At 36.7% G+C, this 24,464-nt stretch overlaps 1 protein-coding gene across 4 annotated transcripts in view; it reads right to left on the bottom strand.

The window, feature by feature from the left end:
• Positions 1–24,464, bottom strand: part of ZDBF2 (zinc finger DBF-type containing 2) — a 53,689-nt gene that overhangs the window by 9,425 nt on the left and 19,800 nt on the right. For all 4 annotated transcript variants that reach the window (XR_015739548.1, XM_087912731.1, XM_087912605.1 and 1 more), the window contains 3 exons: positions 24,303–24,354; positions 11,325–11,430; positions 10,473–10,600 (listed from right to left, as the gene is read on the bottom strand). Coding sequence is in view for 3 of the 4 variants with exons in the window: in XM_087912605.1 (XP_087768731.1) it covers positions 10,473–10,600; positions 11,325–11,430; positions 24,303–24,354 (286 nt within the window). In the remaining variant the exon portion in view is untranslated. The remainder of the gene's footprint in view (positions 1–10,472; positions 10,601–11,324; positions 11,431–24,302; positions 24,355–24,464) is intronic.

Below are 24,464 nucleotides of genomic sequence, written 5' to 3' on the forward strand. Positions count from 1 at the left end.
CAACAGCAATCCCCACAATCCCAGTTACTGTCATTAACTAAATACCACAGTTATTAGATGAGGCATCTTCCTGCTGACTTCCCCCAATCAAAGTCAGTGGGGCAGCCACCGGGAAGTTTCAATTTTCAGGCCTCCAGGAAGGGAACTGGATACTGCTGGGGGTGGGGTTGAGAGGAAGGAGGTTTTGCAGATGAAAGAGGAAATTTGAGGAGGATGCAAGACAGGTACAGCATGGAGAGGGTGCATGAATGCAAGAGTGGTTCAGGAGGGTGTACAAGGGATGCCATATGGGTTAGGGAGTGTGTGCAAGAGACACAGTACAGGGAAGGGAAGGATGCAAGGGAATGTGCACAAGTTGGTAAGGATGTGTGAGGGTGCAGGAGGGTTTGTGGAGGATGCTTGAGTGGGTGGAACAGCAGGAGCACAGAGGGATTAGGGGGAGGGTGTGACTTGTGACCTCCTCATTGACATTTCATTCTGTGCTAGTCATAACCATCATTCGTTCAGTGCTACTGTGACTTGGAATAGTCACTGACCAAATGCTAATAGGTCGAGAACTACTTATTGTGTTTCCCCGAAAATACGACCTACTCCCCAAATAAGCCCCAGTTTGTTTTTACATGTGCACCTAAATATAAGCCCTACACCAAAAACAAACCCTAGTGAAGGGGTTGGGCATGGCCAATATAGGAGGCACAAGCATGTGAGCTGACTGTGTCTGGCAGCAGCCACAACCCATGCAGCACAGGTGAGTTGAGTTCCTGTGCAAGCAGCAGGCAGATGCAGGGGCAGGGGGAGGCAGGTGATCCAGATGTGTCATGCGGGCACAGGAAAGCCAAGTGTCAGTGGGCCAGAGCGGCCCCCAGCCTCAGGAGGCTCATCTTCTCATGGCGATACTAGTAACAGAAGAGGCAGAGGCAGGCAATCCAGACGTGGCATCTGGGCAGCGGGAAAGCTGAGCAGCCGGGGACTGGAGTGGCAAGCGGCCATGGGAGGCTCATCTTCACGTGTCTCAGGTTGCCTTCCGTTCCATGCATCAGAATCGCCTGCTTTCCACTGCATGGCTTCTGCTTTGCACAGCCCTAGAGTGTGCCAGCCAAGGGACCGGCAAACTGCAACTGCTGCCTGACACCGTTGGTCCCCATGCACTTGCTGGCTCTTGTGTGTGCTCTGGGGACGGCATGATCACCTTGAAATCATGTTTCCCTGGAAAATGGGCTTATTTTGGGGCCCAGAAGAACAGAATAGTCAGATGTGCTGGACATCTGACTATTTATTGGATATTTTGTTGGACTTCTTGAAAGAAATAATTGGCAGAATAGTTTTAAACTGGATTTTTAATGCTGATCTTTGAAAGTGGATTTTTAACATTAACTTCTAAGCTGAAGGCGCCATCTACTAGTGAATGGATATATACTATGTCATACTCCAAGCAGGATAGCAACCTGGGAAAACTTTGATAGGAAGAATAACACCTGAAGCTCTTCTGCATTATTTACTGTTCTATACTTATACTAACTAGCAAATTAAAAAGTGGATTTAAATAATCATTTGGAAAATTCCCTGGATTATATAAATGGAACCTATTGACTAATTGTGGAATATAAAGAACTATAACTATTGTATCTCCTTTTTTTTTTTTGAACAAATTTTATTGATTTTCCAAAACAATACACAGACAAACAAAACATAAAATATAATGACATAGAAATTTTTTTTCTTAAAAAGCCAATACAACAACTTATTTAAAGACAGAATTATTCCAAGTTATCACATTTCCAAACAAGCACAATTTGATATATATATTTACCTTATCTGTTCATCTTCATATCTTATCCCAAACTTCTCTTTATTACTTCTTTTCCTTCTATTTATTCAAATTATATCTCTTTAACTTTAGATTGTATACATTTTTTATATCCATCTGTCTTATACATTTTCATTATTCTCTTCCAATAAAAAAAAAACAAGACATAAAACATAAAAACATAAACATCTTTTCTGAAAGTTGCTTGATCCCGGGTTAAAACTCATCATACAGACACCTCTTCAAAAATCATGTTCCTTTTATATATCATTCCATATCTTATTACCGTTTTCCATTTTCTATATAGCTTCTTCCTTTTTTTAACTCTCTTAATTTTATTCTACTCATCTCAGTTCAAGTCATAATACTTAACATTCTTTGTCTGTTCTCAACTATCCATTCATTTTTTCTCTTTAAACAAAACCTCTCCTGTACACTAATTAGAGTATGACGCCTTTAACTCTTTCCCCTAACCTGATAATACTTAATATCACACATAACTTGTATTGGGATTCTGTTTAGCACATCCTAAAATCACACAATATATTATATAAAGAGAAAAAGAAAAATTTTAATCGTACCTATTAATACTTATTTATATATTTATATCTTGAACATTTTATTCTATAAATGCCTATAATAACACAATCTTATGTACCTTACAGAATCCCTTTTTCAATTAAATTTACCCATTGTCTATAAATAAATTTTGTTTCTTCAAATCTTGTTTCCCATCATTGAGACTTCTCACCCCCTCCTTTCTCCCTTGCTTCTTCTTTTCCTTACCCTGTTCACCCCTTTGTCTTTCCACCTCCCTTTCCTTCTTGTGCTTTCCCCCTTCCTGTTGTTTCCTAATCTTATATCCACCCTTCAACTCATTTTTATCTTTTTTGGTTGTTTTTTTAAGTTTTAAAATCCCTTTTTCCTTTTCCTCTTCCCCTTCTTCTCCCCCAATAGGGTCACATGTTCATCAAAAATGGTTCCTTCTTTGTCCCAATTATCCTGCTGCGCAATCAATTCTCCATAGAACTATAACTATTGTATCTCCTGATGAATAACATTAAGATTAAGTAATCTGCTGGCTTTGGGAAGTAAAAAAGAATAGACTCTGGAGCAGTGACAGATTACTGACAGAACATTGAATACTAGTTGGACTCTTCAAAATAAGATAAGATGGCTCATCAGAAAGAATTGGAGACATAAAAAGAAATTATCATGCTACTCCAAACCATTCATGACATGATGATGGGGAATTTCAGAGAGATAAAGGATTTATTGCATGATATAACTGGAAAGACTGAAAATGTGCAACAAAGAATAATGAAGCAAGAATACAGGAAACAAGGGAGATAACTGTAAACTTAGAAGATGAGATAGAACAGACGACACAACAAATAGAACAAGGAGAAAAGAAAGAGGAGACTATAAAGTTAGGTGAAATAAAGTCGGGAGAATATATATTAGGAGTTAGAAAAATGAAAATGAATAAATTAAAAAATATTTTTGGAAAAAAAGCAGAGGAGTTGGCATACCTATGGGTGGACTGGCAGCAAAAAATAAGGGGAATAGAAATGATGGTTGGGCTGAATATGAAACAAGTAGATTGTCAGGATTCCAGCAGTCACCCTAATTAAATCATGAGCCTTGAGCCAAATTTCAAAAACTTCAAAGGATTTATTAGGAGTGAACGTGTTGGCATGACCTGTATGAAGCCAATTCTGAGACATGTAATTCACTACCTATGACCCTGCTTTCCCCCTACCCCTCTGGGTGTATCATAATTCATATTCTCCAACGAAACACATTCATAGCTGAGAGTCATCAATCATGTTCTCCAATTAGGGATTTTTGTGGCAGAAATTCCGGTAGCTTAGTTTTGCAAGATAAGAATGGAATGCACTTTTGGTTTTAAACTCCTGCAATGCTCCTTTAAATCCGCCTCCCTCATTCATGGTAACTCTAAAACAGGCATAGAAATGTTTTATGAGTTGATATAGATAAGGACTCAAGGAAGGAGTATGGGACGCAAGTCAAAATGAGAAGAAGTGAAACTTCCAAGAGGATGAGAGATGATGGATAGGAAGGATTCTTATTAAAAAATAAGATTGGCTATACTAAACATTAGAATAGATTTAAAAATTAGAAATAGGGGGAATATTGTTATACATATTTTTAGACAATGTATTTAAAGTGAATGTTAAAGAATACAACCAGATTTTGAAAAAAGATGCTATCAGATATGCTCAAAAATAATACTATTACTATTAAAAGGATGTGGCAAATATTGAATAATTGAAAAATGAAGGATTATATGCTGATATTGATATGTATAATAACACTAGATCATGTAAATATGATTAACGTGGTAACTTTCACTTGTATTAGTATTAGTTTTGTATCAAAATGAATGAAAGTCAGACCCTACACTGTCCACGAAATGATACTGATGCATTTTTAAAAATAAAAAAAACCTTTACAAAAAAAAGAGAGAGTAGTGAGGAGGGAGGACACAACAACATTTTTTTTGCCAGAGCTCAATTTCGAGTCACTGGAATTTGGAAGGGAGTGATTTGGCGGGAGTTCAGAACTGAGGTGGATTGGAAAATGTGGCTTAAGAATCATCAATAGGGGCTGGGTGTGAGTTTTAGTGTAGCAGGGGGGAAATGCAGGAATTCAGATTCGGGTTTTCCCCAGGTGTGCCAATATGATTTCTCTTATAAATTCTTACTTGGATGGACTTTGTCTCTGACTGCTGAATTTGGGATGGAGAGTTTGGTTGGAACACTGATAGTCCTACGGTCATTTGTTTAGTGACCAAAGTTATGACAGTGATGAAAAAATAGATTTACAACAGGCCCTCGGGGGTCTGGCTGTTCCAGCAGTCCACCCCCACCCCCACCCCATGTGATGATTGGTACCAGGACACTTGGCAATCCATATGTACTCATGACTGACTGCCAATGATCATGCAATCACATGATCGTTATCTGCAACCTTTCCTGCCGGCTTCCCATGATAGTCAAAGCTCTCCCTACCTTATGCTTGCAATGTGCTGGTCACTGACTCTTGCCACATTTCCCTTGAACCCTCATGCATCCCCTCACATCCTCTATGCACCCCACTCTCTTGCACTCTCCCAGACCCACAGAGCCTCTTGTGCAATCCCACATACCCTTCCTGAGTTGCACAGTGTCACTTGCACAACCCCATGCACCCTCTCTGAGCTGCATAGCCCTTCTCATGTACCCTCTAAGCATCCTCCATGCCAGCCACAGCACCTCTTGCAACACTTTTGATGACCCTCCTGACCCACATGGTGCCTCTTGTGTACTTTCCTTGAGCCTCCTAGTGCCTCTCATAGCAAGAAGTTGCCTCACTTAGTGAATGTGGAATTTAGTTAACAACGGCAACTGTGACTGGGGAATTGTCATTGCTAAGTGACTTCAATTGCTTAGTAATGGAAATTGTAGTTCAAGCTGAGGACAACCTATATATGTGAATAAATTATTACAGTTAAATTTTAAAAAATTCTACAGGAAACAAATCAGTAAACATAAAATATTAAAGATACTATGAAGAAGGCTACTATATGTATACACAAACACACACATATTTTTGTTGCCTCTTGAAATCTGATCAATATACTGAATTTAAAAACCTGCTATATAAAACTGCTGCCACCAGAAATATCTTCCGTACCATCAATATAGTGCACCACATAAAAGCTCGAAGATTGAAAAAATCTTCCTGTAGTCTTCTAACTTTTATAAATAATATATCAAGTACCAGAGCAAAATACTATTTCGGTCATTAAATAACCCATTCCGTAGCTGATTGCTGCATGTCAGTAATAGCCCAATGTTCATGTAAACTAAAGAATTAAATAGTGAGAAATACCAATAGTATCCTCATAATCAATGCTCAAACAGAATTTTATGAATAGATTTTGAAAAGCACTTTCAAGCACTGAATCTTCACTTCCCAATTAAGAGTCCACAAAATGATTGAAGCTCAATACAAAGTGACTCTAGTTCAGGTGAGGGTTGCAACTTGCCAGATACATAATGGTTTGATGGAAACATGACAGAGATGAGTGGGCGGGGAGAATACAGATTAACCTGGGAATCTCACTCACATCACAGAAGAGAACACAATATCTTCTTCCCCACACATCTGTCATACCAACCTCTAATAGAAGACTCCAGAGCTTAGCTTGGTCATTCAGCAAGAGCCTCTCCTACCTTTAGAATGGACTCATCTTTCCCTCCATATAGCATTCTTCCCCATTTTTTGTAATTTTGCAATAGAGTGTGTAGACCTAACCAGGCTTGGAATCAATTTACTTCAATGATCATAATATTGTTAAACAATATGTCCAATTTATGAGTTGCTGCAATATAGAACTTTACAATTTCTCTTGAAGGAAATCCATGAAATTTATATCAGGCCTATTTCTTACTATGATTAGAATCACTTATCAAATGAAGTCAGGATTAGGGCACTCTGCCATATAAAGAAAGCCATCCATTTATCAGAACGGAGTTTAGTGCTTTCATTTCCACTTTTGTTAATGGAATTAGGAATTATTATTATACATGGTCACATTAAATAACCCAGCTTTAGAAATACAACAGCTTGAAATTAGCTTTATTTTAAACTACAGTTTCATTCCACTTAAATAAAAATGGAAGGAAATGAAGGAAGGAAAATTGTGCAAGGCCAATAAGTTATGCTTATTCATATTGCATCAAAGCTTGGTTGACTACATCTCTACTAATTTAAAATAGGGATGTCAATCTGTTGTTTACAATTCTTCTAAAAGTTGCTATGAAATTTTAATTTTTAACATGACCAAGGGAAAAATTATATGGAAGGAATTGTAATAATGTATTTAATAAACTTCTAATTTGAGAAGAATGTAAATACATCTGCAAGTGATACTAGGACAAATGTTAAAGTAAACATTTGTCCTAGATCACTTGCAGATGTATTTACATTCTTCTCAAATTAGTAGTTTATTTTAAATTCTACTTACATTATTTATACCTAATGTAATTGTTAGCACATCTCTTAAGTGAAATCAATTATTGACACATGGGACTCAATACATAACTTCACACCATATATCTCTGACTAATATTTATATTACTATTAATTTAGAAAATAGTTCATAATATTTATTATATATAACAAACTTCAAACTCAATGACAGTACATTCAAAACAAAGACACTAAATTACAAAAATACTACTGTATTAATTGAACTAAGCCTTAACTATCACATCAATATTTCATATTTGCAACTGCAAATGTCTTAGTTTATAACTTTCTTTTTGTAGATCAAATTTTATTCCCTTCTCTTTCTCATGTTTTTCACTTTTTATTTTAGTTTTCATATATTCATGACAGAAACAGATAGGTAAATACTCCTAGGTTTTTCAAATCCCAATTGGTTTGTTCACTTGGAGTGGATAGCAAATACCGAAAATATTCCCTCTGAGCCTGGAAAGAATGCATCACAGTAAAGTGTTGGCTTAGCAACTAAAGCATCTCTGATTGAAAGTGTCTGAGTAGTGCTTTGTCCAAATTAGAGGAATGGCGTTGCTCTAAACATCAGCATCATGTGTATTCAAATGGTTTCCTGACAAGCTTCAAATTTATTTCAATAGGAATACTCAAAAAGTAATTTTTGAGATGTCCAGGTCATAGTAGACTTTTTTTCCCTCAGTCATATATTCCTTTGGAGTATTTGAAATGTCGTCCACGTTTCAACAGCATCACCAACAATACCCTTTCTGGATTGTTTTTTAAGAATATGAATGTAGGCTCTGATATATTGATAATATATATCATGCAACCAACCTAATTTGAAGTACTTTGGATAAGACTTTTTATTAATTGCCCAGTTGTTTAAATGGTTCAAACACAAGCTTCTTTTCAGTCTCATAGGGAAGATCTAATTTATAACCATATGCTTTCTAATGCAAAATCGAAGCAAAATGGCCATTAGAAATAGGTATTTGTACCTGGCAGGAAGTTACAAGTCTTGGGTGCTAGGGAGGTGACCTGGCAAGGGAAGGGTGCTGCAGGTACATGCTACAGAGTTCAAGATCTTTGAGATTTCATACTCCACAGCAGGCTCCTTGGGGAAAAAAGCAACTGTAGTAACTTATGGGAGTGATTTGAGACCTTCCCTGCTAGCTTCCCATTAACTTTGTTTGTGGAAAGATGGCAGGGAAGGTCACAATCACCTGACCATGGGATGCTGTAGCCATTGTAGGAGTGAACCAATTGCCAAGTGAATTGTGATCATATGACCATCAGGGTGCTGATGAATTTCAAGAACTGGTTGTAAGTACTACATTTCTTCTATGTCACTACAACTTCAAATAGTTATTGAACAAGCTATTGTAAACTAAGGACTACCTGCATCTCTCATCTTAGTTGAGAATTGTGAAGGATTTCCCTCTTAACTCACTGGAGAAATCCACTTGGTAAAGTTAAGTATGATCTGTTATGAAGATCCAAAATTAGGAACATGAATTATATACTATCAAAAAAATACAACTGGCAATTGTCAACCCTTAAAAGAACCCTCACTTAGTAAATAAATTTTAAAACCAGTCAAATATTTAAAGGAGTTATAAAGAAAACTAAACTAAATCTTTTTAAAGCAGTATCCTTTAAACTGCTTTAGGAAATTGCTTTGGAGGTCATATGTTAATCACATTAGTAGTAAAGGACCCAGATTGTGTTGCAGAATGTTGCAGATATCTAATTTATTTACGAGCTCATTCATACTGTTTTTCAGGTACTTTGGTCCTCAGATTGATCTATAGCTTCATTTATACTGTCCTCTTTCAATAGGTAGATTTCTATGACAATCTCTCCATGCCCTGATTATTCTTTATATGTTTTCCTTTGCCTAAAATTTCTTCCTAATTATTTCTAAATGGCACACCCTTTGTGCTGAGAAGCTACTACTTAGACTAGAGCAACATATGGGCAGAAGACATGGTGGGCAAAAATACCAGAAGCTCTGTCTTTCCGAACAAATCTTCTCTTTCCAACAAATGAACAGACTGCATTTATCCTCCCTTCAACCGTCCTTCCTTATATTGTCTGAATTAGCTGGTTCCCCTCCCTTGCTTGGCCCAGCTCAACTGCATAAGGAAAAAACAAAAACAATGTTATCTAGATGATGTCTTTACACAAGGGAATTTAGTCAGTAGTTAAATAAGACAAACTGTCATTTGAACAGGCTGAAGAAGCATTTCATTCCAGAATATGAATTACTATTAATTCACAGTAATTAATGTTTATAAGATTATAATTGTAGACTCCCAATACAAAGATGGCAGGCACTAGTCTGTGCAATCACCAGGAGCTGAGCACAGTTTAATGGTATTTATCTAACATGATGTGTACATGATTTTTTCCAGGAAATTGCTACATTATCATCAGCAATAGCTTTATTATAATGACATCAGACCTTATCTTTTCTCCAATTAGGAATTTAAATGATTCAGCATAAGGCTAAAGGCACTAAAAACAGATGTTATAGTTTCTCCCTCTTCGTCAAAACAGAAAAAAAAGAGTAATACATTTGCTGAAAGTGAAAGCAAAATTAATGAGCACAACGCCGCAACCAGGGGTCGGATGCTACCAGTTCGGCCCGGTTCTATAGAACCTGTAGCTGTGAAGAGCAGCTGACACCAAACCGGTTCGGTGTTTGGCCCACCCGCTTGCCTGGGCTCTAGGCTGTCCTTTATTCCCTGCTTTTCCCTCGTCAGCTGCTTTGCACGGCACAGCTGAGGTTGAAAAAGCAGGAAGCAAGAGAATTTTCAAACACTGTGCTGTGCTTGTCAGCTGTCCAGGCAGCAGAGCTGATGACTTCTTGCAAATGCCGCACACACGATTGTCCCCAGTTCGGAGAACTGGCAAATCGCTCCACTAGCTGGCCTCCCCGCCCACTCACTCCTTAGCTGGCATGCGAGAGCCATCCAACTTGCCTGGTTTGGTAAGTTGCTATTTTTCCTTTTTTCCCCCGACCATTAGCTGTTCTGCTAGGCCAGGAAATTAAGATTAGCTAGAAAGCAAGAAATCCTTGGATTTCTTGCTTTCTAGCTAATCTAAAAGCAGAGCTGAACCTTTCTTAGGACTGAAGCTTTTCAGTGCAGACTCAAGTAGCCAATTGCAGATAGATAGATCTCTAAATTAATCTGATTCTGTGAGCAACTCAATCTGCCTGCCTGCTTTGGGGTAAAAGTTGCTCTTTTTTAAATAAAAAAATCAATATTTACATACATGGTGTGTTGTGAGTTAATTTTATGAGTTTGCTTGCAAGCAAATTTTATGTGACAGACTCAGATAGCTGATTGCAGATAGATAGATCTCTAAGTGAATCTCTGATTCTGTGAGCAACTCAGTCTGCCTGCCTGCACCAATAGAACCAGTTGTTAAGAAATTTGAATCCCACCCCTGGCCACAACAGATTCAATCTACAGTTTTCTCACTTCTTTTACAACTTTTTTTTCAAGTTGCTTCCAGATACAAATGTATTTTAGCTGGCCCAACAGGTTGCCAGTTTGATACATTTCTACTTTAATATACTGGATTTGTATCATTAAACATTCAGATAGTTCAATGCATTGAATGGTTTTACCTGTTATCATGGTATCTGTAGGGATGATGTTGCAGAACATCTTGCAGGAAACGCTCCATCAAGCTACTTGTACCCATGCGATTCCTACAGTAACTGACAAAATGTTTGTGCTGGGAACTATATACATGCTGAAGATAAAGAGAAAAGGGTATTTTGTATTTTCATCCACTTTTGTTTTTTTCCTTTATAAGAGACAAAAATAAATTCCAGTAATTGGAATTGCAAAAGATTATACGAAAAATAATACTTTAAGAGTGATATTACTTGATGTCATGGAACTAAGAAACATTGGTGAAAAACTAACTGCAGCAGCAACTAAGGACAAGACACCCCAAAAAACAAAAATGAAAACAACCCTACTCTATAATTGGGGAAAAAATAGCAGTGTACCATGGTGTAAAATTTTGTAGTTAGAGTAAAAAGAGGATATGGTAAAAGAATCATTTTTGTAACACTGGTAATTCTAATCTCAATTCTATAAGCATTTTTTGTCACATTTCATAGATTTTTCTCTTCGACCCTAAACTACGTCACAAGCAAGTAAAGTTGGAAAATCTCCTAACAACAACCTTTCCTGTAAGCCATCTTCCAACAAGAATCCAAGCCCCTCTTACTTATGGATCCTATGGAGCTTATGGAGCTCTGCTCTGCACCTGTAACATGTCTGCGTCTGTTTGAGTTTGTTCCATGTTGGAGAAATCTACAACTGGTATTGTAAAATTTATTTAATATGTTTATAAAGAAGTTAAATGAAGCCTCAGTCATCTGTGTTTACTTTTCTGGCACTGAATTTATGCTGCAATACTCTGAACAAGGTTTCTATATGCCAGAGTAAATTTTTTATTTAAATACCTGTTCCAGATTGCTGTAGGGTGCATGGCAACAGTTGCAATAACCTTGTCTGTTCTGCATAACAGGTAGTCCAGTCTTTGACAGCTCTAATCCTTGTTTATTTAAACTGAAAAATATAAATTTTGATATAATTTATTTTCAGAGAGAATTATAAAGCATTGTAAATGAAACTAACAGCAAAGGAGTTTCCATTATTCAGAAATATCTACTGTATTAAAGAGTAAGAGTAAGGTGGGAATTTACATTAGTTGTGTGATGACATCACCAGGCAAATGAGGCCAATTACATAATTTCTGTCAGTTTGAAATGTATGTGTGATGATGCCATTGTTCAAATGACACTGCATGCACATTCCATCACATAAAGGTTTAATGAAATGAGGTGTTGCATGCTCAGGTATTAAAAGTGTTAGTGCACTATTACAACAGTATTTTTGTTACATTTTTCAATAGCCCAACAAAATTAATTAGATCTCACTGAATGTGCTGTAGAAATTGCAGATGTATTTACATTCTTCTCAAATTAAAAGTTTGTTTTAAATTCTGCTTATATTATTTATACCTAATGCAAAAATTAAAATCAGCAAAACACTAAAATGAATTAAAAGAAAATGGAAACAAGACAAAACACATAAAGATAGATAACATATTCAAATAAATGTTACACTAGTTAAGAGAAGGCACCCAGAGGAATTCAGCAAATTCTGACCAGTTCTGGAGAACTGGTAGAGGAAATTTTGAGTAGTTCAGAGAACCGGCAAATATCACTTCTGACTGGCCCCATGCCCATCTATTTTCTGCCTTCCAAGTCCCAGCTGATCGGCTGAGTCTTCTTTTGTTGCCCTGCACAGGAGAATGGAGCTGGAAAGCAGGTTTGTGGGATGGGCAGGGAATGGGGATTTTGCAGTATCATTCCCCTGCCATGCCAACCAAGCCACACCCACCAAGCCATGCCCATAGAACTGGTAGTAAAATTTTTTGAATCCCACCACTGAAAGAACCCCTCTCTTAAACAAAAAACATGTTAATCAGTTTGTGAAACCTACCATATGAAATACCAACCTGCCTCCCCCAAAATAAACTGGGAGTTTCACAGTTTAAATGAGGCCACTGAGAACCTCCCTCCTTCCAAATCATGCTGTTGCCACAGCCTAGAGAAAGGCCTCTACACTTCAGAATTTAGTAAAGTTGGTCTGGGGTGAGGCAGTCCATAAATTATCCTGAATCTCGTCTTTTTATAGCTTTAAGAATAATCACCAATTTTAAGTTGTGCCCATCATTATTTTAAATTGGATAGTACAATTCCTTTCCTCGGTGAAGCATTGGGCATTCTTTGTACTCTTTTGACCAGATCTGTCAGAATATTCATGAACTGGCAGAGACATGGTTAACAAGGTCAGAATGGGCTGAGAGTGGAAGGAAAATGGGTGTGGCTTAGCTCTGTGCTCTCAGCTCCAAACTGAAACTGGTCTCTGCTGAGCTGCTGCTTGTCTTTTTGCTTGTAACTTTACCATGCTGGAAGAAACTACTGGTATTGTAAACTTTACTTCTAGTGTTATTATGTATATAAAGAAATTAATGAATCCTGCTGAATCAGTCATCTGTGTGTGTTTTCTGGATTTGAATTTTGGCTGCAAAATCTAACAGGTTATGAGCCCAGCCAGCCCACAGAACACACCAAAGGACTGCATTGTAAATTAAACTGAGTGAGACTGCCTGTGTTTACAAAGCAGAGGAAAGCTTTGCAGGATGGCTGAGAAAATTAAGGAGAACTCTCTGCCTCATTTGGGTCAGAAGAATTATATAATTTGGGCTGCAAAGATGGAATGTTTCCTGAAAGCTAAAGAACTGTGGGATATTGTTGAAAACACACCCCAAGTGCCATTAACTGCTGCAGATCAGAGGCAGCATGATAAAGCAATGGCTTATATCAACTTAAGTTTAGAAGATGAACAGTTTATCAATGTAGCTGATTTAAAGACTGCAAAGGAAATCTGGTTGAAGTTAAGAAGTGTTCATGTGAGTGTGTCTGCATGCAATACTGTGCAATTACCAAGAAAGTTATATAGAGCCAGTCTGCAACCAGGAGAATCTCTAGAGCAGCATCTTGTAAATATGCAAACTTTGTTTGTGGAGTTAGAACAGCGTGGAATGCAGATTCCTGAATCTCAGAAAGTGCTGCTGGTTTTAAACAGTCTAGATGACTTGTGGGACATTGTTTCTGCAGTATTTGAATGCAAACCAGAGCAGGAATTGTGTTTGGAGGCACTGAAAGCATGTCTGATTGCGGAAGAAAATAGCTAAGAGGAGAACTTCCTGAGGAGGGGGCCCAAGGAGCAGAAAGAGAAGCAGAATGGAAAATTCCATAGGCTGTCTGTCAGCAGAGAAGAGAAAAGCAGCAGAAGAGATCAGATTACAGCCTAACAACAGAGGCAGTGCTTATCTGTGGAGAACAGACACACCTAAAAAAGGACTGTTTGCAAAGGAAAAACTTTTTTGCAAGGAAGAAGTTATTTACAAGACAAAAGCAGTTTACAAGGAAGAAAATCAGCAGATGGACAAGTTGCTGTGGCAAAAACCAGCCATTGTAACAGTAGAGATCAATGGTTAATTGACAGTGGAGCTAGTCAAATGATTGTTAACAATTCTAAATTGTTTTACAGGATGGAGGCAGCTGCAGGAGATGCTGTAGCCTTGGCAAATGGCAAAAAGACTAAAAACATTGGAAGAGGCAGTGTGCAAATTCCATATCTGGAAACAAGGTTCAATGATGTTTTGTGTATGCCTGAAATTGGGGGTGGGGGTGGGGGTGGGGCAGAGCTGGCATCTCAACGATACGGCATGCGATCTTGGAGGTCTGAGATCGCTGCCGATATCTTTGCTCCTGGACGGTCCAAATGGATCTAAACTGTCCCAAAGAGATGGTGAATGTAAAGAGCACATCCTGTCAATCCCAGGGATACCGCAAAGTCCCTGGTAGATCCAGGAGAAGTTCTTTTTGCCAGCAGCAAAGAGGCAGCCATCAAAGCTGCTGAAGTTGGGACAGCTCCGAAACGGAAGAGAATAGAAAGAAAAAGTGTGCCGGTTTCGTGAGAAGTTTTTCTTTACTTTAAGATTTAAAAGGACACCCTAAGGAAAAGAAAGAATCTGTAAAATCTCAGAAAAAAGTAATTAAGCGGCGATTTTAAATGGGAAGTCAAATTAATTTTTACTTTTTTTTGCTGGACTCTTTCTATACGATCTTTTACTTTGAACTGGACTGGTCTTTTTTTCTATCTTATTTTTCATTTTTGTTTCTTCTCCTTTTTGTCTTTACAACATTTTAGGCTAGAGGTCCCCTTTTAGACTTTTTTTTGAAACCCTTTTTATTTTTTAATTAACTTTTTTATAATATTTTGTTTGGAAAAGGAGGGGGAAAGTGAAAACAGAGGAAACTTTGTAACACTGCCAACTAGAGGCTTAGAAACATTGTTTCTCTTTTTTTCTCTTTCGACCAGACAAAGCTGAGAAAGAATTCAGACTTCTTTTCAAGGACTTTGAGCCTGTCTGATAAGATAGAGGGAAGAGCATGGGAGTGTGTTATTGCAGGTGCTCTTCTGGGTTTCTTTCAGTAGCTGGAGTCTGGTGTTGAAGTATACAGAAAAAAGACGATAAGATTCTAGAGAAGAGAGCTATGAAAACTAACGAAAGCCTTGGATAACTAAATAGGTGCAGTGTGTTCTTTTTCTCTTTTTTAAGTTGAGCTATTCCTCACACCCCCTCCTTATCAGCTTACTATTTGTAATACTTATTTGGATCTCTGGACTCTTGGAACCTGCTTTTGTCTTTCTTTTTGCTTTTGGAGCCTAATTTTTACTTTTGCATTCTATCTTAAAGGAAAAGCCTTAGTATTAATGTTCTCTCTTTTTTTTAAGGGAGTAGGCTTTTTCTTTTTCTCTCTCTCCCTCTCCTGCATTTTTTACCTACCTTCCATATTGGGTTTTTTTTTTGTGGTTTCCTTTTTTTTTTTTTGGTATACTTTTTCATACCTGAGACTTTCTAATTGGATTAAGGTGTTGAAGAACCTGAACAAATTCCTTTTTCTTTTTAGTTTTTTACTTTTTATTTTTCTCCCATTTACAAGTTTTAACATTTTTTTTCCTTTCTCTGTTTATGGTTTGTTTTTCCTTCCTTTTTTGAGCTTTTACTGCTATTTAACTAAGCGACTGGATTAAGGTATACAAGAACCCGAAGAAATCTTTTTTCTCTCTCTATCTTGCTTCTTTTTTCCCACTATCTTTAATTGGATTTACAATTGGCTATTTCATGAGTGGATTAAGGTTTAGAAGAACCTGAAGATTTTGAATCGTCTGAAATGAGCAGGAAATTAACAGCGGCTGGTTCTTCAATTCCTACTTCTTGCTCTTTACCATCTGGAGGACAACACTCAATACAGACGATGTCACAGCAAGAAAAAGAACAGAAAAAGGTGACACTGCAGATGATAATGCAAGGAATTCAAAGCATAGAAGCAAGAACAGAGAATATTGAAAGGAGAATAGAAAAAATTGATGAAAAGGTGGAGAATATTCAACAAATGATGATGTGAGAAATTCAAAAAAATTGAAGAAGAAGATAAACAAAGAGATAAGAAGATTGGAGATATCAATGGCAGATTAACAGTGGTTGAACAAGATAAAAGTGGGATGCTGAGATGGGAGATGGATAGATCAGAATTTTATCTCAGATTTCAAAACATAGACGAAGAAAAGGGACAACACTTAGCTGAGATAATGATAGAAATCTTGGCTGAAGCTCTGGAAATAACCAAAGAGATGATGATGGATGGAATAGATGAGGTTTTTCAAGTCTTCACAAGATATGCAATGAGAAATAGCTTACCAAGAGAAGTTCACATCAGATTTACAAAGAAAGCCATTAAAACACAAATATCACAGGTGGCAAGAGAGAAAACATTGAAACACAAAGATAAAGAGATTGTGGTCCTGAAACAAGTGCCTAGAAGAGTGAGAGAAATGAGAAGAGAATACCGATTCCTGACTAAAATCTTACTTAAAAATGAGGTAAATTATAGATGGCTGATTCCAGAAGGTTCACATGGCAAGAACAGAGACACAGAATTGACTCAAATGAGAAAGCTAAATTGTTTTATACTGAATATTTTGGAGGGAGAGAGGAGGAGACAGAAAAAGAAATGTCACTAATTGAATTCCAAGAGGATTGCCAAATAGCAATTGAAAAAGAAGAAGGTGCAGTAGGCGGAAAGGTAGAAGTTAAAGAACAACGTGAACCAAGATCTACAAGAGCTGCTAAACCTAATTATAAACATGGAAGAGAAAAATCTGATTACAATTAACATAAACGGACTTAATTCCTCTGCTAAAAGGAAAACTTTCCATAACTTAGAGAAATTAAAATTTGATATAATCTGCCTACAAGAAGTACATATTAAAAAGCAACATTTTTAATATGTTGATACAGCCAAAGTTAGGGAAAATATTTACTCCTTTGACACAATTCAAGAAAAGAGGAGTGGTTTTATACATTAAAGATATTATCCCAGCAAAATTGATTGATGCAGAGGATGATGGAAGAGTATTAATCGTGGAAATAATGGACAATAATATGAGAACACTCCTGATTGCAATCTATGCCCCGAATGACAATCAACAAGAATTTTATAGAAAACTACATATGAAAATAATTGGACTATACTAATATCGTTATGATGGGAGATTTCAATGGAATTGTAGACAATAAATTGGACTATACAACACAGAAAACAACAAAGCAAAACAGAAAGACTCTCCCTAAATCCTTTTTTTAAATGACAGATGAAATAAACCTAAAAGATGCATGGAGACAAAGAAATGCTAAGTCTAAACAATACACTTTCTATTCAAACAGACATTCATCATGGTCCAGAATAGATATGATATGGATGTCAACAGAATTGTTAGCCAATATGCAAGAAATAAATATTGAAACAAGTATTTGGGCAGATCATAATCCAATGACAATTAAATGGAAAGGACAAAGAAGAAGATCTAGATGGACGTTAAACAATACTATATTAAAAGAAAATGACTTCATACAGAGGATGGAGAAAGAACTGCCTTTTTTCTTTAAAGAAAATAAAAAAGAAGACACATCAATGCAGAATGTATGGGATACAATGAAGGCATATGCCAGGGGCTTGATAATAGACTATACAAGAAAAAGAAATACCACAAAAAGACTAGCCTCTAAGACATTAGACATTAGTATAAAGAACTTGAAAAAGAGTTATAGAAAATGCCACAGAAAAAGGACATTAAAAATGGATATAATTAAACATAAAATGGGTCTAATAGAAAAAGAAGAATTAGCACAGAAAATCAGAGGTGCTAAACAGAACTACTTTGAAGATGCAAATAAACCAGGTAGATGGTTAGCATATAAACTGAGAAAGGAGAAAGAATCAAGGAAAATATTGCAATTAATAGATGATCAAGGCCAAGTTTGCTATGGAAGCAAAGAGAAGAAGGAAATTATGTGAGATTATTACAGGAAACTATATACATAAGAGAATATTGATGATGAAACAGTTAAACAGTACTTACAGAATGCTAACCTACCCCAGATACCTAAAGAGATTGAAATAATGTTAGAAAGTAATATAACGATGATGGAGTTAACTGAAGCACTTAAGAAGCAAAACAATGGAAAGGCACCAGGCCCAGATGGACTTCCGGCAGAATTTTATAAAATTTCTCTGAAATGGTATAGGGTTCACCGCAAGGTCCCTTTTAAGTGTTATTCTGTTATTCTGACACCTTTCCCAGGATCTCTACTCAGAGTTTGGCATCCTCAGTTTTCTTTCCTAAGCTGGGGGTTGGACTAGAAGACCTCCAAAGTCCCTTTCAATTCTTGTTAAACATGTGTATTTTATGCTCTGGACTATTGACATTGAATGCATGTAAACCCTGAAAAATATGTGGTAGCCCTGGGCAAAAGAAAGGCAGAAAAATCACTCTAGGTATAGGGACAGTGTAAAATACTAACACATGATAAATAATGGAACAATTAAAAATAATAGCACAGAGTTTTATCTCTCTCTCTTCCTATTTTTTCTTTCTTTCCCTTTCTCTCTCTCTCTCTCTCTCTCTCTCTCTCTCTCTCTCTCTCTCTCACACACACACACACACACACACACACACACAGCACTTTTGTAGCTTAACAGACATGCATTTTAAAGCAGCTCCTTTAAATTTCTCCAAGGCTGGAGTGGATTCCCCTACCCCCTCTGTCAGACCACACTCCTTCTCACTCCAGGCACTTTAACTCACAAGGGGACAGCGATACTTGCAGCGTCCATGGGGAATCCTTGGAGAAGTTTTTAAAGGACCTGCTTCAAAATGCATTTCTTTTACATTGCAAAAGTGCTCCAAGGCTCAATTCACCCCCACCTCCTCTGTCAGCTCACACTCCCTCTTATTTCAGGCACTTTAACTCACACGGGGAAAGTGATACTTGCAGTGTCCATGCCTTTCTTCCTTTCCCCCCAGGGAAAAAAGAGGACATGGGTAACGGAAAGCTAGGAAAGCGATCGGGGCAAGTGAGCGACCGGGCGACCAGGTTGGGGGCATGGCCAGCCAGGGGTCACCACCGGTTCAGTGATCCATGCCAAATAACCACTACCGGTTTGCCCGAATAGGTGCAAACTGGTAGAATACCACCTCTGATTCCCAGTAAGCAAAAGTAGCACAAGGTAGGCAAGAGTTCTAGATCTGGTACATGCAGATTTGGTTGGGCCAATGCAAGCCAGTTTGGGAGGAGCAAAGTATGCGCTGGTCATTGTAGATGACTGTAGCAGGTTTGGGTTCTGCTATTTACTGAGAAGTAAAATACAGCTGCTACAGAAATTTAACCAATGGGTAAGCTTTGTAGAAAGAAGGTATAAACAACAGGTATGTCAACTGCAAACTTGACAGAGGTTCAGAATTTATGTCAACAAGTTTTCAACAGTGGTTGGGACAGTTAGGAATAAGACATAGTCACACAAATCCATACACAGCAGCTGAGAATGGTGTTGCTGAGAGGTGGAATGGAGTCTTACAAACCATGAAGGACTCACTGCTAAAGGATTCTGGTCTGAACAGACCATATTGGGGTGAAGCCATATTGACTGCTAATTATTTAGTTAATCGACTATGTAGTTTCTCCATTAATGATACTCCATATCCAGTGCTATATGTGAGAAAACCATCTCTGGCATATTTAAGGGTGTTTGGAAGCAATGCATGGGTGCATATTCCAAAAAGCAATTAGAAGAAAGGGGAAACCAAAGGCCAGAAAGCTCAGGTTTATGGGCTATGAGCCAGGCCCAAAGAGCTATCGCTTTAGCGATGGGAGCAAGACAATAGTAATTTTCAGGTAATTTTCAGGTCTAATTTTCAGAGCAAAATTGGAACAGAATTGATTCAAATTTTTGGAATGATTCACTTAGTGATGGTGATCCACTTAGTGACAGTAACTCACTTAGTGATGGTGTCAGCGTTCAGGGAGAAGATGAAAAAGATATGAAGCAAGAGAGGGTTGAAGCACAGGAGCAGTCAATGCCACACAGGTCAGAGTGATGGAACAAAGGGATTCCACCTGACAGGTATTCTGCCAGTAAACTTAATGTGTGTGATGCATGGTATAAGACAAAGAACTATAAGGAAGTATTGGCATTACCTAAAATTGAACAAATAAAGAGGAAAAAAGCCATGGGCAAAAAAATGAAATCCATGGGAGAACATGAAGTGTTCACCTCTATGACTTTGCCACAGGATAGCAAAGCTGTAGGATGCAAGTGGGTATACAAGAAGAAAGAACTGTCCAATAATGAGGTACAATATAAAGCAAGGTTAATGGCACAAGGGTTTTCACAAATGAAAAATGTGCACTATAATGAGATATTTGTGTCAACTGTAAAGAGTGAAAGCATCAGGCTGGCACAAGCGTTGGCAGCGGCACATGGCCATAACATTTGGCATTTTGACTTAATCACTGCATTCCTCAATGCAGACTTAGAGGAAGAAATTTACATGGTTCAAGCACCAGGGCATGAAAGTAAAAAGCCTAACATGGCGTATAAATTGAACAAGGCCATTTATGGGCTGAAGGAATTTGAATATTTGTTTAGATAAGGCATTGAAAGGTCTTGGATTCAAGAGTTGCAAGGCTGATGGTTGCATATACACTGGAAAGTTAAAAGGTGGGGATTGTCAACTATTAGCATTTGTAGATTTGTGGATACAAAGGATGTATCAAAGGTAAACGAATTTGCTAATAAGTTGGAGAAGAAATTTGAATTAAAGAATTTGGGAGAAATAAAAAATTATCTCAGTGTAGAGATACAAAAAACTGAGAAAGGCAGTTATATTCTGAGTCAAAAAAATATTGAACAGTTGTTGGAGAGATATAACATGAAAAATTGTAATACTGCTCCAACACCTTATGAGTACAGATTTTCATAACAGTTTGGGTGAGGACGATAGTGAAACCTGTGATCAAGAGATATCAGTCAGCAATAGGAAGCCTCTTATATCTGTCACAATGGTCCAGATCATGCATAACTTGCACAGTAAGCATTTTGAGTCGCTTTACTGCTGCATCAACGCAATTGCATTGGATGGGTGTAAAAAGGATTCTCAGGTATTTGAAGTGAATTTGTGAATTTGGATCCTCAAATACAGGTCTCTGAGAATTAAAATTGAAATGCTATGTTGATAGTGATTATGCAAATGATGTAAAAACCAGAAAATCAAATTCTGGGATTGTGATATTGTTTAGAGGGCTTTAATTGGTTGGAAGTCCAGAAAGCAAACAACTGTAACCATTTCTATGCAGAGGCAGAATTTATTGCTTTGTCTGAACTCTGTTCAGAGATCACTAGGTATGTACAGCTGTTACAGGATTTAAATATAAAGGTAAATCAAGCTGTAATCATCTACGAAGATAATGCTGCCTGCATTAAAATTGCAACAGATGGGACTTCCCCAAAGACGGACCGCTGACCATGATTATCCATGGCTTTGGTCCGTGCTTTTTCATCTGAGAGCCCTGATTGGCTAGATCTGGGGCAGAAGCTGCCGGCGGAAAAAGGGGAGACCATCAGCCGGGTAGAGGGGGGTTGCAAATCCCCTCCCTGCCTTGGCAAAGCTCCCTCCTGAAGATGTCTGAAGCGGTGGTCTAAAATGGCCACTCTGAAGGGGAAGAGTAAGCTGGAATAAGATTGTGCAGGAGAGAGAAAGAAGCAGACAATATGAGAAACGGGATGCTATAACTAAATGAAAGATACACCAGGATTAATTTTAAGAATTTTTTTTTAAAGGCTTTAAAGCGGCGAAGAGAAAGGAGAAAAAAAAGGTGTGAATTGTTTTTTGACAACGGTGGGGCTTTGAACTGGAAAAGGTAGAAGCTGGAAGAAGAAACCATTTAACTAATTTGGATAAATATATTGTTACCATATAAGCACTAATAAGGCTGAATTTGTGATTGTTAAAGAGAAAACTCAATATCAATTGGGTTTGATTTTTTTTTGGAAGACTGTGGTTTAAAAAGGAGTGAAATTTGTTATGATAAAGAGTGCCATCTAATGGTTAAGGTTAATTTGTTTTTGTTTTTTACTAAAAGATTCTGTTTCTAAAAAATCTTAAGGAACATTGATACAATGTAACAAGATCTTTGAAAAATTGAAACTTTGAAACAAGGAAAGAAGCAGGAAGATTCTGCCCTGGGATTAATTGTTGATTTTGGCTGGACTTGGTTTTGGACTAGTTATGAACTAAAAATTTGAGAGGAATAAAACAAAAGCTGAATGTTGGAAACTAACCTCATAGACACTATTTGGATTAAATTATTAGACAAAAACATGTAAAATGGCGATATCTCTTCTGGAATTAAAAATGGAACTCAGAAACATGAAAGAAATATTACAAGAATGAGGTGAATCATTGGGTTATACTTTAAAATTCTTGGAAAACATGATCTCAGAATATTAACAACACAGACAACAAAGACAAAAGATGGAAGATGAGGTGGAGTTGACTACAGAAGAGGCCATTTTTAACTATCATTGGGAACAAAGAATTCTGAAAAGAGGGAGAAGAAGAGTGGGAAATAAAAATATGAGATAAGAAGTTAAATAAAAAAGGGAATATTTGCAAAATTAAAAAAGGTCAACAGAAACAGCAGAAAATTGAAAGGTGGAAGGAAGCTATAAATAAGGAGTGGGATAAAAACTGGAGAGGCAGAATAAACTGAAAGGGAAAAGAAAGGATAAGAAGCAGAATTTGGAAACAAAGAAATATGGGAATTGTAAAAAAATGAAAGGGAATTGTTTAATTAGAAGGCATAAAGACAATGGCTAATTAATATCTTAAAAGGGGATTCTGCAAGTTGAGGAGGGGTAGTTTAAATATACTTAAAGTTATGAATATTGTAGGAAAGAAGGATATATAGGTTATTAAGATGGAAAATAGAACTGATACTCTGAACTGAACTGGAAGGTAAGCTCTTTTCTTATATGTATAGAGGTGAATGTAATAATTAATGGAAGATGTTTACTAAATATATTGAAATAACTGAAATGAAATATGAGGGGGGTTGTAAAGGAGTAGACATTTTTTTAGTTCTGGAAAGCAGGCTTTTTTAAAGATATAAAGATGAATGGAATAATTAATGGAATGTGTGCATTAAATTAATTTAAATGATATAGGAGGAGAGCTGGAATGAAATTAATATCAGAGTTTAGGATTAAGTGAATAGATTAATATGTTTTCTTTAGTTTGAAATTGTAAATAATTTTTATGAATTTAAGAAGGGGAAAATCCATACAGAATCTGATTTATATTTGCTATGTAGTTTTAAAAGGATTATTAATTTCAATTTTTAGGTAATAAAGGTTAAATTTCATTGGGATTAAAAGGGGAGATAATTAGTGAATATATAAACTTTAGAGGTGGCACTTAAAATTGGTAATTTAAGGTGGAAACTAATTATATAGAATGATTGTATTAAATTAGATTTTATGAATGGATGTAATAAGCATATGTGATGAAATATGCAAATATGACAGTTAAAAGTATTAAAGTATAATAACTATGAAATATAGGTGAATGAGGCAAGCATTTGGAATAATATAATAAAGTAGAAAATGTATAAAAGCATTGTTAGGATAAGAACTTACTAACACAACCAGAAGCCTGGAAAACAAGCAGATTACACTTGCTGTTACAGCTCCTGTTTGACATACATGATTACAGAAGAATCCACAGGCAGGATACACATATAAAACAAGTGTGTAAGAGAGGTCACCATGTTACCATGTTTTTTAAACCATTCACTAATTTCCAAATATCTTTGAAGTGGGGGACCAAGACAAAAAGAATTATCTAAGCCATAATTCAACATCTTCTAGGACACAATCACCAAGACAGTAGTTCTAAAATGCAACCCAACAAAATTTCATACCAGTGTAAGATGAGTATTCTAGAGAAAACAAACTTTACTAAAGGCAAATTTCCAGAACAATTCATCCTTCATAATTCCCCTTTTGTTATGCTTACAAACAAAATAATTATATCAATAAGAGCAACCATTCTCCTTTATGCTAATTAGCCCACCAGAAACAGATTAAATCAACAACTTTTAACTGAGAAAACAAAACAGAAAATGCACAAAATATTTAGTCTTTTGATCTGCTAGCCACACTGCCCTCCATCAGAAAATAAGGATATAACCAAATTAATTAATAAAATCAATTCATCTATTTGCTATGAAATGATTTTAAAATCGCCATAAACATGATAAACATCTTGTCAGATTAACCTAAAATGATTTAACATTCCTGGTTCTGATAAATGAAACTTATTTTTCTATACTTTTTACTCATAATTTTTTTTCATCAGGTCTTCTGAGGATTGTTGATTCTATATGAAACTAAACTTACCTACTATTACTGTCCTGCCATAAGGAATCTTCATTAACTTTCCTTTCCATACCTGAATGAAAAAAAAAATGAAATACATTCTTAACTTCCCAAGTTTCATTTATCTTTCAGAACACTAAAATTCATTTCAACAGATGGTGAAGTTCATATTGCATGTTTCTT

Source organism: Pseudonaja textilis, chromosome 1 (genome assembly GCF_049901715.1).
Source record: "Pseudonaja textilis isolate UNSWEBS1 chromosome 1, rPseTex1.2, whole genome shotgun sequence".
NCBI lineage: Eukaryota > Metazoa > Chordata > Lepidosauria > Squamata > Elapidae > Pseudonaja > Pseudonaja textilis.